Below are 16,200 nucleotides of genomic sequence, written 5' to 3' on the forward strand. Positions count from 1 at the left end.
AGAGGAGAGACCTAGTTCCGCACGCGGCGGCCGCCGCCGTCGCCACCATCTACCACCTTCCCTCCGGCCACCCGTCGGCCTTGCCCGCCGCCTGACTCCTCGCGGGCACCGCTTCCCAGCTCTGCCGCCGCGCTGCTCCGTTCTCCCTGTCGCGGGCCTCTTCCCTCACATGGATCTGGTCGGAGTGGCATCGCCTGAGCCCGGGTCGGCCGCGCCATGGGGACCCAGCAAGGTGAGGGGCGGTCGGGACTGACGCACCTGCCTGGGCCGCCCCTCTCGGAAGGTCGGGAGTGGGTGGCAAGCGCTGAGGCGGCAAGTTTCGGGCGGGCCCCCGCGACCGCGCGCGGTGGGCCTGGCGGGAGGCGGGTGGGAGAGGCGGGGAGGCCGACCCGGGTTGCGCACGGCCACCCTGGGCCCTTTGGGGTCTCTTCCGTTCTGCGTCTCGGTTTCTGAACCTCTGTAACACGTATTTGCGCAGTACTAGCTCAGAGACGCTGACGTTTGACGGAAAACAAGCCCGATGTTGTTTTTTTAAGGGCCAAGTGAGTCAGCTCAATAATAAACAGAAAGCCCTACAGAAAGGTGGTTTAGGCCACTGTTTCCTTCCCTTGACAAGTGTGGTTGCCTTACTTTGGCAATTTCTTGTTTTGAAATAGTAAAAGATAAACCCAGGCTCCTCTTCCCTCCTCCAGGCTAATACTCCAGTGTACGCTGCATCCTGGAAGTATAGTTGTGAATTCTAATTACCGGCCTGGGCTTCAAAGTCAAAGATTTTTCCTGTAGTGGCCAACTGTTCAGTTTATTTCACATTTGACTTCTGGTTTCCATGCTGCTCCTTTTCATGATACCTAAGTTAGAAGGATGAGAAGACTTCCAACACAGTAGGGTTTGCTTCCAAGCAAGGGAGTGCTTCAGTTGGGATTTGGGGTTCATCAAGTTAAGGTAATGAAGAAATGCATCCTAAAAAGGTTCTTAATTGTTCTTTACATGCTAACACAGATCGTTTGTTCCATTTAAAGGGTCACTCGTCAATCTTACTGGCTCTTCAGGCTAGACCTAAACAAAAAAAGGGGGAAATAATTAGCTATTAGGAAAAGGGAAATTATTTGTATGAAAGTTCTTATACAACTGTAGGGAGAATCTGAGGTAATCCCTTGGCAAATAGAGTTACGTCTAACGTATCTTGCGTATTTTTTTTCTATGAAGGCCTTGTTGGCGAGGCCAAGAAGAGTAAACATAAGAGGACAACCAGTAAACAGACACTAATAAACATACACATACTTTACATGTTAAATTCCTCCAGTTAAGCATCTGTAAATGCTAGTAAAAATGTCAAATGAGACAAACTTTGCTCAGAATACCTAACCTCAGAAAAAATTTCACTTCCAAGCTAGTTCAGTAATAAAGCATTTGATATCAGTCATATTCTCATTTAAGTTTACATCGTCAGAACTATAAAATTTCATTTTCATCATTCATCAACAAAATCTTCCTGGGTTTATGAATGTTCTCTTGGGAAGACAGCATTTTCACAGGCAAAACAGAAAGATGCCCCAAGTATCAGTCCTTTCCTTCTCTAACCCCTTGGAATACTGAGTTATTATAGAGCCTACATTGAGGAGGTGGAGATTTCACGGAGGTTTTAAAAATGGAAAGAATGCTAAAAGCCGGCAACTCAAAACTTTTAAATCAGGGCTTTTTGACACTTTTAAGAATCAAAGAACTTTTGTTTATATTGGTTATATCTATTCATATTTGTTGTATCGGAAATTAAAACAGATACTGAAAAATGTTTATTAAATGATTAACATGTAACATAAATAGCATTTCTATATAAAACTTTTTCAAAACAAAAAATTAGTGAAGAGTAGTATTGTTTTGCATTTTTGCAAATGTCTTTAATGTCTGAATTCATAGGAGACAGGTGTATTCTCGTATCTGCTTTTTTCTTCTACTCTGTTTTGATATGTTTTAGTTGAAGTATATAAAGAAAATCCATCCTTAGAGATATGTACATTGTAGCAATCGAAGATGGATAAGAGCACAGTAATTAATCTCTACTGAGTTAATTAACTGAGTTACTCTCTAAAAATCTTCATTTTTAGATGAAAGAAATGCATCCTAAAAAGGTTCTTAATTGTTCTTTACATGCTAACATAGATCATTTGTTCCATTTAAAGGGTCATAGAATATTACCTTAGAATAAGGTAATATTCTAAACTTATTACCTTAGAGAAATTTGGAAAACACAAGAATATACAAGCACACATTCCAGTAGTCTTCAGAGTGATATTCATATCTGATACAGAGTGGAAACTGTTACCATACATGATATACACTTGAGAGAATGAGAGAGAAAAAGACAAAGAATGTCTTCATATTATTTGGAAAATAGTTTTGACCTTGCAGACACCCTGAAAGGGTCTTGGGACCCCTTCCTGGAGGTCTGGGGTGCTATTTATAAAATGCCAAACTGCTATTATGGACAAAGAATTTTAGGCATATTCTAAGAAGGGTGGATTGGCAAACTATGGGCAAAAGTGAGAAAGTGCATAACTGTTGAAAAGGAGCTATAAAAAATGGGTGTGGTACTCTTCAAAACTGTCAAGGTTATCAAAAACAGGAAAAGTCTGAGAAACTCATGGCCAAGAGGGGCCTATAGAGACACTATGACTGTATGTTATGTGGTATCCTGGGTGGGATCCTGGAATAGATAAAGGATGTTTGGGAAAACTAAGGAAATCTGAATAAAATATTGACTTTAGGTAATAATCCTATGTAAATATTGGTTCATTAATTATGGCAAATGTACAGTAGTAATACAGAGGAAACTGGGATATTCGGGAACTCTCTGTGCTATCTGATTTTTCTGTAGATGTAAAAAAACTACTCCAAAATTAAAAGTTTAAAAAAAACAGATTAGTTTTATATTGATCCAGATCACATTTTCCAGAAACCATTGTCTTGAAAATAAAATTACCCACTTAAATATTCTGCCTAGGTTATATCTTCCAGCTGCAGGGGCAAAAATGGGACCTTCCCTTGGGTTAGGGGTTCTCTTGACTTGTTTCAGATTGAGGACTGAATTTTTGTTACTATGTGCCTCTTTCATGTTGGCCGTTTATAATTGTACTTGATTCTTTCCCCATAGTTGTTTGTAGTAAAGCCTTAAAAAAAAAAGGATGGGCAGCCAGGGGTGATCTTTGGTTGCTTGGAGGACGGGGGTATGATTTCACTCTACTCCATGGTCCACTGGTGTGGCAGAACGTGGCAGTAGTTAAGAACCCCAAGGAGCAGAGTTCAGTGGTGTGTTGCTTCTCAGAGGGCAGGAAACAATGGATAGCCGGGGTCTTCAGCAAACAGGAAAGAATTGGGGAGCGGCGCTAGTTATGGGCTTAATAGATGTCATTTAAAGCAGAATAACTAACTGGGAAGGATTGTGTGGGCTTCCCATCAGATCTTGATGCTGTGGGGAGTTTGTGTTGATGAAGGGAATGATGGGAAATAACATTGGATAGCTAGGATAGAGCAAGATTTTGGAGGGTTTTTTTTCCTTCTATCTCCTTAGATTTTTATTATTATTATTTTAACATTTGGCAAAGTTTCTCTGTTCACAGAGAATGTTAAAATTTATTGAGGAGTTGCCATTTGATTCCCTTACATACACCTGGTGGTGCCTGTTCATAGGAGAAGCCCTTTGTCCCCGTGGAGGACAGCCCCCTGCCTGGCAGCTGTCCCTCACACAACAGCCCAGACAATTTTATGGAGGGCTTTTGACTGCTTGTTTGAGGAGTTTAGATTTGATTTTAAAGAGTGGGAGTTGGCCACCTTTCTAAAGTATTGATTTCCCCTCAGCTGTGGAAGTTGCCTTACTGTGAGGCAGCCCAGCTGAGCTGGTCAGCAGACGTACAGGCAAGTACAGCTCTAGAGTCTATAATGCCCCAAGAAGCAAGATCAGTAGGAGCTGGCAGGTAGAGTGGCACGGTGCCTTCTGCAGTCTCTACGTGTTTCCCTTTATGTGATTCAGTCTTGAAAGTAGGTAAATCTCTGCCTCAAAATAACACAATTACTGCCTGTCAATTTTGCCTCTTCTGAGGAATTGTCAGTTAATACTTTAAGACCTTAGTACAGTTAATTGACGGATGGTGTAAGACTAGAAGCACCAGAAGTGAGTGGGCTGAGGGGCCAGCTTCAAGATGGAGATAACGACATAAGAATAGTAGGGGCGTAGAAAGGCATCAGACCTCTACAGCCCAGGGACAACCTCGCAGTTCTATGAAATATCTCCAGTGTTTCCTTTTGACACATATTTTCAATAAATACTTGAGTGCCTTTTTATGTTGGAAGCTCTATGCTGGGCTGTGAGAATGCGAAGTTATCTCACTCTTCAAGGGGCTCATGCTGTATTATGGCTGATGCATTAACTATAATACAATGATTGGTCCTGCACTTACAGGGTTTGCATGGTTGTATGGGAACACAAAGGAAAGGATCTGATGTTGTCTGATGAAACTGAGACAGCCTTATGGAGGAGGGGGCATTTAATTGGGGGAAATAGAAAAGGAAAGGAAAACCATTGAGAGAGAAGAGCATGTGTGAAGGCATGAAGGATGAAAGTGTGTCATATTTGGCCTATAGTTAGCATAGCTAGAGCATAGGGTAGATGAGCGTCAAGACCAGAAAGATAAATTAGATCATACTGTGAAGAGCATTCCTTGCTGAGGAATTTGGATTTTATATTGCAGGCAGCAGGCAGTTTGCTTTTCACAGTCTAGGACAAGGGGATTAGGGTAGCAGTACAGCTCAGTGCTGAGTACAGCCTCTTAAGTCCCCCTGCCATGTTTCAAATCTCAGCACTTCCATCTACAGTGTTATCATAGGTTAAAAAATAAAACCCTTTTGTGTCTCAATTTCTAAATCTTTACTATGGGGGTGATACTGTAACTTCTCAGTTTTGTGACTTAAATAATCTATGTAAGTTATGTATATTTAGCCAAGTGACTCAAATATAATGAATATTACAATGTCTGTTATTCTACTATTAGTCATTGCAAAACGTCATTGACAGTTCTGAGTTAGCAAATACAGTCATTTGTTTTTTGGAACCTGGACTTTGAAACTGATCAGATGACGTGTTTCTAGGTTGAGGCAGCATTTTGTGTTCTATGTAGAGGATTCGGAAGGGAGTCAGTATGTGGCCAAAAGACTAGCTGTATTCTTCAGATTACAGAGAGCTTAAAGTTTATATACCTCAATATCCTCACCAGGAGAGTACTCAGTTGCCCATAAGATCTGCGTGAATGAGAATCACACCAGACCTTGAAGAAGCCTCCTTGTTCTCTCCAGTTCCAGCCTTATGCAAGGTCAGAATAATTCTGTAATAGACTAGTGTATGTAGACAGCCAGGTGCTTATCTTCAGCCTCAGGTGAGACTAAATAAAACTTGACACAGTGTTAGGCACAGATAGTTAGAATTTATCACCCTTAAGCACTCCAATCTATATAGTTATTTATCACCCTTAAGTTCTCCCAACAGCTTGAACCAGGTAAATTTCCAGAACCTCAATGCTATGGAATCTGAACAAGGGTCAGCTGCCCAGTTGTCTCTAGGAGTCATGTCAACAGGCCCTTAGGCCAGCTGGAGGGCCTATACTGGCTAACCTTGATTAAACAATTTTGTGACTAAAACTGATATCATCATATGTTTTCTTCTAGACACTCAGTAATAGTTAAAGAATGAGTTGGGACTTAAGGCAGCAGGAAATATTAAAACAATAAAAAAAACTTTAAGTAAGAACACGGACCCAAACAAACCTGCATTTTAGAAAAATCATTGTGTTGTGATGGTGCGGTAGAGGTGGAAATAGGACCAGGAGTCTCTCCTAGTAGCCTGCGGTGGGAGGGGGATACCTTGGAGTAACATCTTGGAAGGGCGATAGAGCTAAGCAAGTGCAGGATGTATTTAGACATCTTATTCAGTATTAAAGCTCTTAATCACTAGGTTATCAAATATAATCATTTGCTTCTGCTAAGTAAAGCTTGCCCCCTCAAAAATTAGGAATTGTGAAATGAACCTGCAGTTTGAACTTCAAAAGGGCTGAGGAAGGCTGAGTGGCTGGCCACCCAAGAAGAGTCTCCTAGAGGCAGTGTTACTGTGCTGTAGTGATACTGTTTCACGGCCTTTTCTCAGCTTTTAAAGTTCAGAAGCCTAGTTTGGATTATTTGTCATTGTTATTTCTCTTGTAGTGTTATCCCAAGATGTCTGAGAGGGGCTGACACACTCTTTACCTGTAGAAGCTTACTGCCTAAATTAGAATGAGGTGTGAGACTTCTAACTGGGCTTTGAATTGTGCTGGTTGGTATAGTCTGTTCCTAAAATAATCTACATGGGAAGCCAAATTATAAGTAGAAGGTTGCTTGGTGAGCATTAAATTGGAACAAGGGACATTGTTTGAACTCATTGGCTGGTGGGGTGGTACTATAATAGTCTGGTGCTTCCTCTCAACTAAAAGGGCACACCAAACAGGTTAGAAAGTGCTTGTGGCCATTTTAGCTTACATTTACCCTTGAATAGATTTGAGCTGGGAGATATTTTTGCTTTTAAGATGATATCTGCAAGTAGGTAATCATCCATTTTCGGTTGATTTTAAGTTTAAATCTTAAAAGAACCTGTTTCCAAATTTGGAAGGTACTTTAATTTCACTATTATGAATTGAATTGCTCCTTTACTTTTTTTTTTTAATAGTGTCCATGGGGTACCCCTCAAAATACAGTATCTTGTTCTCTGGCTGATGTAATGAGTGAACAGTTGGCTAAAGAATTGCAGTTAGAAGAAGAAGCTGCTGCTTTTCCTGAAGCTGCGTAAGTAAAATTCACAAAGAATCTATATTGTATAGCCTGTTGTAGCAAAGGTTTAGAATTTGATCAGTGATTGTCATGGCAAATGATTAAGAACTGTATTGAGAAAGGCAGTAGAAAGAACACCACACTGGGAGTCCTCTGAAATTTGAGTTTTAGTTGTTGTTCTGTGATTCGTTTTCAGTATTATCTTGTGCAAACCACTGTTTCTGTGGGTTTTAGTTATAGTAACAGTTGAACCTGATGATCTCCAAAATTAATAAGTAATGAAACATTCATCAGATGTTTTAGTTTATCTTTTCCTATATATGCTACTTCTCCTTTGATCAGAACACAGAATGAGTGGACTCTGGGTCTCAGTTTGGATTTTATTACAGACCCTGTTATCTTTCTCTCACAGCTCTCTTAGTCCTTGTTGGTGCTGTCCCAGAGGCCTGCCAGCAGGCAGCTGGGCAGGAGAAGCTGAATGGTTTGGTAAAGTGTTTTTCAGTACAATTTTTAACAGTGAAAAGTCACATCCTACTCTCATAATTGGTAGCATCTGTTTACACAAGCACATTATATTAATTTGTATTGCCTTCTTTTGAATAGTGTTGCTGAAGGACCATTTATTACTGGAGAAAACATTGACACTTCCAGCGACCTAATGCTGGCACAGATGCTACAGATGGAATTTGACAGAGAATACGATGCACAGCTTAGGCGCGAAGAAAAAAAATTCAATGGAGATAGCAAAGGTACTTTGACCTTATTGTGACAGCTCCATTGGGTGGTACAAGGTTCTTGTAACATGCTCCTAAATAAATCTGCAAGTATTTTTGTCTTTTCAGTTTCCATTTCCTTTGAAAATTACCGAAAAGTGCATCCTTATGAAGACAGTGATAGCTCAGAAGAGGAGGTTGACTGGCAGGATACTTGTGATGACCCCTACATACCAGGTATCTGCTTTGATTTTGGGGGCTGGGAGTAGGATGGGGACATAGGAAGACTTGAGTTTCCCAGTGAATCCTTGTATTTTATGTTTATCTTTGAATCTTGTTTGGTAACTTACATTACATTTAGTTATCTTTTCAGACAGTATTGAATGCAGCAGTTTAGTATTTGATATTTTTACATACTTGTCTTACTTGCCTCTAGCAAAACCAGTTCCTACCCCGAAAAAGGGTTTTATTGGAAAAGGAAAAGACATCACCACGAAGCATGATGAAGTAGTATGTGGGAGAAAGAATACAGCCAGAATGGAAAATGTAAGTTACTGAAAGTATTATCTCTGATCAAGAGTTTTATTAGAGTAAGTTAAAAACATGGGATTCTAAATATGGTATCTTAAATATCTGAAAGTATCTTTGGTTCTTCTGAAAGATACTTTAGATGACAAAATAATACCATGAAAACTCAGCTGCTAATGAGAATGTAATATACCCCAGAATAAAATTCTACAATAATATTAAGAAAACCAGCTTTATTTACATAGATTCTAAAATTAAGAAACAGTTCTTATAAAAGTAACATTTATTTTCAGCATATTATTTTCTATAGAATAGCACCCCTACTCAAGAAACAGATAACAGTGGTGATTGGGGGATAGAAATGGGAGAGCTGAATTGTTTGTACAATATACCCTTTTATACTTTATGAATTTTTAATCCTGTGCCTGAACTACTCCTGCAAAATCAGAAATAAAATGTGATTTTTGAAAAAAAATTAGCATTTTTCCTTTTCATAAATACTGTTAATATAAAACATCAACACTTAACACAATTATTTATTAAGTAAAACATACTAAATTCTAGAAATAGTCTCCTTCCTCTTGGGTTTATTATTAGTTACCTTTTCTCTTTAACACCTATGGTTCTGCTTTCTGTTTAGCCTGATTATCTGTTGAGTAGGAAACCTGTTCGAAGTAAAGACTTATCTTCTCCTTATTTGTTTTTACTGTCTCCATTTTAAAGTATTCAGATGATAATTCTTCTTTTTGGCAGTTTGCACCTGGGTTTCAGGTAGGAGATGGAATTGGAATGGATTTAAAACTATCAAACCATGTTTTCAATGCTTTAAAGCAACATGCCTACTCAGAAGAACGTCGAAGTGCCCGCCTCCATGAGAAAAAGGAGCATTCTACTGCAGTGAGCATTCTTACGTTTTAGTCTTTAATGGAAAGATCCATATTAGAAAACATCATGTTTGAGAAAAAAACAAAACAAAACTTTTGTTTGGTATTTTTTTCATGAGATTGGCTTTCAGATCAAAGATACAAATAAAATCCAAGCAGCTTTGCTATTTGACTTTTCAGATTAATGTAATGGTTGGTAACACTTATTTAAACTAACATTTTAGTGGTCATAATTAATTTGAACTGTAAAGTTTACATTGCATATGAGTTTTCAAGATTTAAAAAAAAAGTTTTCCTGTCACATTATGACATGTAATAACTTGATAGTGTCTAATGTTTTACATTAATGAAGATAGTATCTAATATCTTGAGAATAAACTAATTTTTAAACCTTTAGAAAAAAAACCTAATAGTAAGTATATTAGGAGAGCTATTTAAACTTTGGAGATACGGTAGTGTCTCACTTTCCAAGACATTAGAGTCATAGGAATGAATTCTGTCTTGACAGCACTCTTTTAAGAGCCTGTTAAAATATACATCTATGTAAATTAAATAATAAAGGTTAGAAAAGTAAATATTTTAAATGTTAGATATTAGAAATGACTCATAAAATGCTTTTGATTACCAGTCATTTTCACTTATAGTTGTTTGTCTTTTGCAGGAAAAAGCAGTTGATCCTAAGACACGTTTGCTTATGTATAAAATGGTCAACTCTGGAATGTTGGAGACAATCACTGGCTGTATTAGTACAGGAAAGGAATCTGTTGTCTTTCATGCATATGGAGGGAGGTAAATGAGCAAAATATAATACTATCATGTCAATAAAGGCTTAGCCTCTTCTCCCTGATATAAATGGAGCTACCCAAAGCCATATATCAATGCTGCATGGCAAGCAGAATACTTAAATAGTGTTATTGCAGAAAGTCTAGACAATAGAAGGATGAATAAAGAAATACGGTCATCCTGATCCAAACACCCAGGGAGAACCCATTAGTAGTTTTGTGTAGATTCTTCTTGTCTTCTCTCTGTACAAATATTATTTTCTACATTATTGTGATCATACCATATCATACAGGCAGTTGTAAGTGACAGAGCAAAATTTGTAACTGGGTTTGTCTCAAAACCCATGGTCTTTTCACTGTAGAGCCCTTTTGTGCCAGGATGAGAAGACATAATGCTGAACAGCTACTGATTCCTTCTCTTAAAACTCCGATCCTTACTCTAAGAAATACCAGCTTTAACATGAAATGGGCAATTTTCCAGGAAAATATATAGAATTCCCAAAATGCGCCCAAAAAAACAAGTAGAAACTGAACAGACTAATCATGAAAAAACTTAAATAAGAGTAAAAGATTTCTGCTCCAAAGAGGCTACAGGCCAAAAGAGTTCATGAAGGATCAGTACCAAACCTTCATGGAACAGGTTGTTCACATCCCAAGCACACTGTGGCAGAGAATGGAAAGCTACTCATTCTACAAGACTAGCATGATCCTGGTATCAAAACCAGAGGAGGGCGCACAAGACAGTGATGACCTCGTCCCGTAATGAACAGTTTTATATCAAGAGGCTTTATTTAATGAATTCTAGAATGGTAAAAGTGAGGAAATCTATAGTTCACTACATTGACAAGTTCAATAAGATAATCTCAATAGATGCAGAAAAAACACTGGTAAAATCCAATGCATTTTTTTTAGATATAGGTCAAATGTCATAAAATTCACCATTTAGATATACAGTTCAGTGGTTTTGGTGGGTTCACAAAGTTGTGCAACCATAGACCCTGTCTAGTTTCAGAACATTTTTGTCACCTCAGAAAGAAATCCCATTGCAGTCACTCCCCAGTCTTCTGTCCCCAGACCATCCTCTGGCAGCTGCTGGTACGCTTTCTGTCTCTGTGGTTTTGCCTGTTCTTGACATTTCATATACACTCAGTCACCAAATGTGAGTGCATTATGTCTGGCTTCTCTAACTCAGCATCGTGTTTTTATTATTCATCCATTGTATCATGTATCAGAACTTCATTCCTTTTTATGGCTGAATAATGTTCCATTTTATGGATGTGACACCATGTGTTTATCCAGTTGTTGATGGACATTTGGGTAGTTTCTGCTTTTTAGCTATTACGATTAATGCTGCTATGAACATCTGTGTACAAGTTTTTGTGTAAGCCTATGTTTTCAATTCTCTTGGTCATATGCCTAGGAATGAAACAGTTTAATTCATTTTTATGATTAAAATTATTGGCAAACTAGGTTTAAAGTACACAGCAAATATCATCCTTGATGAAACATTAGATGCAATCCAATTAAAAGTCAGGTATAAAATAAAGATCACTTATCTTTATAGGATAGGAAAAAATATCGCTTTAAGTAATGTTTGTTGCATCATTTAAGGAAACATCTTTTAAAGGTCTATAGTACTTAGATCTTACCCACTTCACTTACACATTCTTTAAAGAATGTCTTGAAGAGAAACATTTAAAAAAATGAGCCTGTTCACAGGGAAGGCAGTATAGCACAGAGAAGACGTAGTGATTCTATAGCATCTTACTTACAACAGTGACTAATGGGGTATGTGGTTGGGACTTGATAATGGGAGGAATATAGTAACCACAGTGTTGCTCATGTAAGTGTATATTAATGATACCAAAAAAAAAAATGGAGCCTGTTTAGAGAAAGTGCTTAAGTCAGAAATATGAAATCATCTGGTTACTTACTATTGAAGTAAGCTAGTGAGGCTTATACTTCCTCAGTTATTCCTGTACCTTAACTTTATGTGCAAACAAAAATGTCAAAATAGATTATAAACTTATTCTAGTTTTTTTTAGGTTTAGAAGGTATTTATGGTATACTTAAGAGGATTCAAACAATGTTGGTCAAGTCCTTACTTTTCTTAACCTGTATAACCGGTCTCTCTAAAGACATACTTATATAATCATATAGGGAATTATATTGTTATGTTCCAAAATGAAAAGGATAAAAATGAGTATTAGGATGAAATAGCTCAACATTTTTCAAGCTGCATGATCTAGAGCAAGTTACTAAACCTCATTTAAAAGCTGATCCTCACCTCATAGGACTTTTGTGGGACAAATGAGAGCATTTTTGATAACACCTGGTATATACTAATCTTAAACATTTATTTATTCTTGAAACTGTGTTGCCCTCTTTCTGAATTTCATTTGAGGATTCCTGGGATCAGGCAAATATAACATACTGACACAAATTATTGAAAGATCATTTAAGGTAGAAATTAAGACTTTATAGCAAGAATTAAATGAAAAGTAGCCTTCATCGTACCAACCCTTGCCCCACAGATCTTTTCTCTAAAGATAACCACTGTTAACAGTTTTTAGTCTAGCCTTCCAGAAATTTTTATGCACGTATCCCTTATTTTGTCTATATAAAAGACATTACACTAGAGAAAAATCTGTGCATGTTCAGGATCTTGGTTTTTCAGTTAATATATCTTTCTGTATTGCTAGTTTATACCACCCCTTTTTTATTGTACATCCCATGGTGTGGATACACAGGCTATCCCTGGACATTGACTTTGGTGTGCTTTTGTAAATACACCCTTAAGCCAACTGCCTAACACTGAAATTGCTGAGGCAAAGACTATCTGTACTTTTTCCTCTTTCTGTAGAATAATGGGAGGCCTCCCTGAATAGAGTACCAGATTTAGCTCACTGTTTGGGCCTCAGCTGGCTATTGTAGCAAGCAGTGTTTCTTGATTCTTAAACATCTAAAAAGATTTTTCTTTATGTCACACCAGAGGTCATAAATCTTGAACTTGTGTGTATTGTTTAATGGTAGGGCAAATGGAATTCTTCCTATGAGCTAGTCAAATCTGCACGTTGTGTGTGTTCTGAATGTCAGTAGACACTGCCAAATTGCCCTCTGAGAAGGGTAATCAGCTTGTGCTGCCACCCAGCAGTATGAGGCTGTTTCTCCCATCCTCATGATGCATAGGTTTTGTTATCAGACAGTAGTTACTGCCAGTGTGAAAGAAGAGAAGTACCATTTAGATAGTTTGGTGTGTGTTTGTTTAATTATGAATAAGGTTGTGTATTTTTTTCAAGTACTTTTTTTGCCATTTCATTTCTTGTCAAACTGCCTCATTTATCCTTTGTCCATTTTCTGTTTTATGTAATGATTTTTTGATATAATGACTGATCTCTCTTGCCTTCTGGTAAAATTGGTATAATCTATAATAATCTGGCATTTGTAAGTTAGCAAAACTAGAGAACACTTGGTTTTCTACAACCCAGAATAAATGCCTTTGAAAGTTAGTTTTCTACATAACAAATTACCACAGACTTTGTAGCTTAAAACAACACCTGTTATCTCATAGTTTCTGTAGGTCAGAAGTTTGGGACGGCAGAGCTTAGCTGGGCTCTGCTCAGGGTCTCACAGGGCCGAAGTCTGGGAGTCAGCTGGGCTGTATTCCTTACTGAAGCTTGGGGCCCTCTTCCCTTGGCACAGTTCAGTTCCTTGCAGCTGCAGACTGAGGTCTCCACTTCCTTGTTAGCTGTTAGGTAGGGACTGCTCTTAGCTTCTGGAGGCCCCTGCAGGTCCTGGCTAGGCCACCCTTTCACAGGCCCTTTCACACAGCTGGTCACTTCCTCAAAGCCAGCAGGGCAGTCTTTCTCTCCAGTCTAAGACTGAGTCTTAGACAATGGAATGTAATGCTGGAAATGAAATGACTGTACTGTTACCTTTGCTATATAATGTAAGATAATCAAGTGAGTGGCCATTCCTCCCACCTACATACAGGGTATACGCCAGGGCCTAGGATCTTGGGGGCCATCTTAGGATTCTGGGGTTCTGCCCACCACAAAGTCAATCTGGCTTCTATAACTCTCAGGTTGGCCAAGTAATCAACAATTACAGTTGATCTTTGAACAGTGTGGAGGTTAGGAGTTCCAACTACCCCCACCCCCACAGGGGAAAATCTACATATAACTTTTGACTTAGAACTTCAAACTACTAATAACCTACTATTGACTGGAAGCCTTACCAGGCTTGTATTATATGCTATATTCTTACAATAAAGTAAGCTAGTGAAAAAATGTTTTTTCAAATTGTTGCAAATCTCCAAAAGTTTTTCCAATATATTTATTGAGAAAAATCTGTGCATAAGTGGACCCAGTCAGTTCAAACCTGTGTTGTTCAGTGCCAACTATATTCTACTAGTAAATTTATGTTAAATATTTCAGGGAATAAAGTATAAGACATGTTTTCTACTCTCAAATTGCTTATGGCATTTATAGCCAGGAGAAGAACATTACAGCAAGAACTATTATGGTCAATAAAAGGTAACTGCATAATCAAATACAGTTATACAAATGAGACTTTGTATGAGATAGGAATAGAGAACAGAACAAGATCATTGGCCAGTCACGTTCAGGGAAGAGAGCATGATTAAGTTAGATTGCAACCTCTTAACCTGGATTTTAAAAATGGACAACAAAACACAACAGTATTGCATGCAAAAAGCTGGTTGCAGAATATGATAGTATGCCGTCTGTTTGAATTTTTTGTCATACAGGAAATAATATATGTGGCTTTTTAAATACATGCTTATGTATATGGATACTTCTGTATGTATCTTTTTAAAAAGACTAGAAGATACTGTTCATGCCCATGATTGCCTCTAGAGAACTGGAATGAAGAATGAACTACCCAGGATAGTAGTCAAAGGAAATAAAATACTACTCAAAGGAAACTAAAGCTTGATCTATAATGTTTAACTCTTTTTAAAAAACAGAAGAGCTGAAAATGGAAGGATTGAAGTTTAGGCAATGAGGAGATTAGATGTATGTTATAAAACTCTATAAGCCAACCAGAAATTGGTAAGGTGGACCTTAAAAGCTAGGCTGAGATGAGTAGTGTACTAAGAAACAGTTTGTTTTAATAGGAAAGTGACAAGATGAATCTTAGAAATTAGACTGTATCCTAGAGGCCATCTAGGTGAAGAATCTCAGTGGTATTTTTGATAAGGCCTTATCTATGTATGGTTAACTATTCCAGTGGCAGGGATTTTGACTTACTATCTCAAAGTCCAAAGATGTCTATAACGTCCTTAAATTACTGGGAATTTCTTTCTTGTATAGAATCTTTATAATTTTGTCTCCTGAAAATTGATACATCCTTTCACCAAATGTTTGTGCTGCTAACGTGTGCCAGGTACTCTTCCAGGTAATAGGGATACACCAGTGAATGAATGGTACTAGGAAGGTTCCTTCTCTCAGGGAATGTTCTTCCTCCCTCCTCAAAGTCCTTCCAAGACAATAATAAAAAAACAAAAAATATCAGCTATGTGTTATGGTAGTTAAACTAGGGTAATGTCATAGTGCCTGGTTGACAACTTTTTTCATTAGTAGAATAGGGACACCTTCTCTGATGAAGTGATATTTAAACTAAGATTTGATTCACACCTCTGGGATGCAATATAATGATCAGGTGAAAGAACATGCTAGACTAGAGAACATGCTAAGGCAGGTTTAAGCTTGGTATGCCTAGAGCCAGTATGCCTAGAGCATGGTGTGTGAAGGGGAGAGGAGACTGGAGAAATAAGCAGAGCTGAGATCAGGAAAGACCCTGTAAACCAGGGTAAGGAGTCTGCTCTTTATTTAAGTGCAGTGGGAACCAAGCTGATTTGTGTGTGTGTGTGTGTGCAAAAGATTACTCAGACTGCAGTGTGGAAAATGAATTACAGGAGGGCAAGAGAAGCAGCATTAAGGTCAGTTAAAAGTTATTGTAGGTTAAATGAGCAATAGCAGTAGTTTGGACTAAGGAGATGGTAGTGAAAATGAAGAATGGAATGTGCATTGGAGGTAAGAGTGAATGCTATGTGCTGTTGGATTGGGTGTGGAGTATGAGAAGATGTGTCATTGCCCAGCGCAGCTGGGTGGTGCCATTTTCTGAGGTCAGAGCCTAGGGAAGGGTAGATTTAAGGTGTGGTTATCAAGAATTTTATTTTGGACACGTTAAGTTTGAGATGCCTGCTAGATATCCAAGAGATGTCATGTAGGGGTTGGATAAATGGGCCTGAAGTTCTGGAGAAAGGACTGAGGATAGAAGTGCTGCCCATATGTAGGTTCTATTTAAAGCCATAGGGCTAAATGAAATTTCCCAGAAAGAGAAGGCAGTTAGTAAGAGAAGGCTGTTACTGAGAATCAGTTGGAATACTCTTAACCTTCTGAGGCTAACTAGAGGAAGAGGAGG

General features: G+C 38.3%; 1 protein-coding gene across 4 annotated transcripts in view; it reads left to right on the forward strand.

Moving 5' to 3' along the window:
* The window catches only part of RIOK3 (RIO kinase 3), a 23,325-nt gene continuing 7,125 nt past the window's right edge, over nt 1-16,200 (forward strand). For 3 of the 4 annotated variants that reach the window (XM_036905757.2, XM_057504089.1, XM_057504090.1), the window contains exons 1-7: nt 1-232; nt 6,746-6,861; nt 7,450-7,595; nt 7,689-7,796; nt 7,996-8,105; nt 8,841-8,984; nt 9,633-9,760. In XM_036905757.2, coding sequence (XP_036761652.2) covers nt 170-232; nt 6,746-6,861; nt 7,450-7,595; nt 7,689-7,796; nt 7,996-8,105; nt 8,841-8,984; nt 9,633-9,760 — 815 coding nt within the window. In that variant the 5' untranslated portion in view covers nt 1-169. Of the gene's footprint in view, nt 233-5,267; nt 5,364-6,745; nt 6,862-7,449; nt 7,596-7,688; nt 7,797-7,995; nt 8,106-8,840; nt 8,985-9,632; nt 9,761-16,200 lie in introns of all 4 variants that reach the window. The other variant, XM_036905756.2, reaches the window with a different exon arrangement.

The sequence above is a fragment of the Manis pentadactyla genome, chromosome 6, assembly GCF_030020395.1.
Source record: "Manis pentadactyla isolate mManPen7 chromosome 6, mManPen7.hap1, whole genome shotgun sequence".
Lineage (NCBI taxonomy): Eukaryota > Metazoa > Chordata > Mammalia > Pholidota > Manidae > Manis > Manis pentadactyla.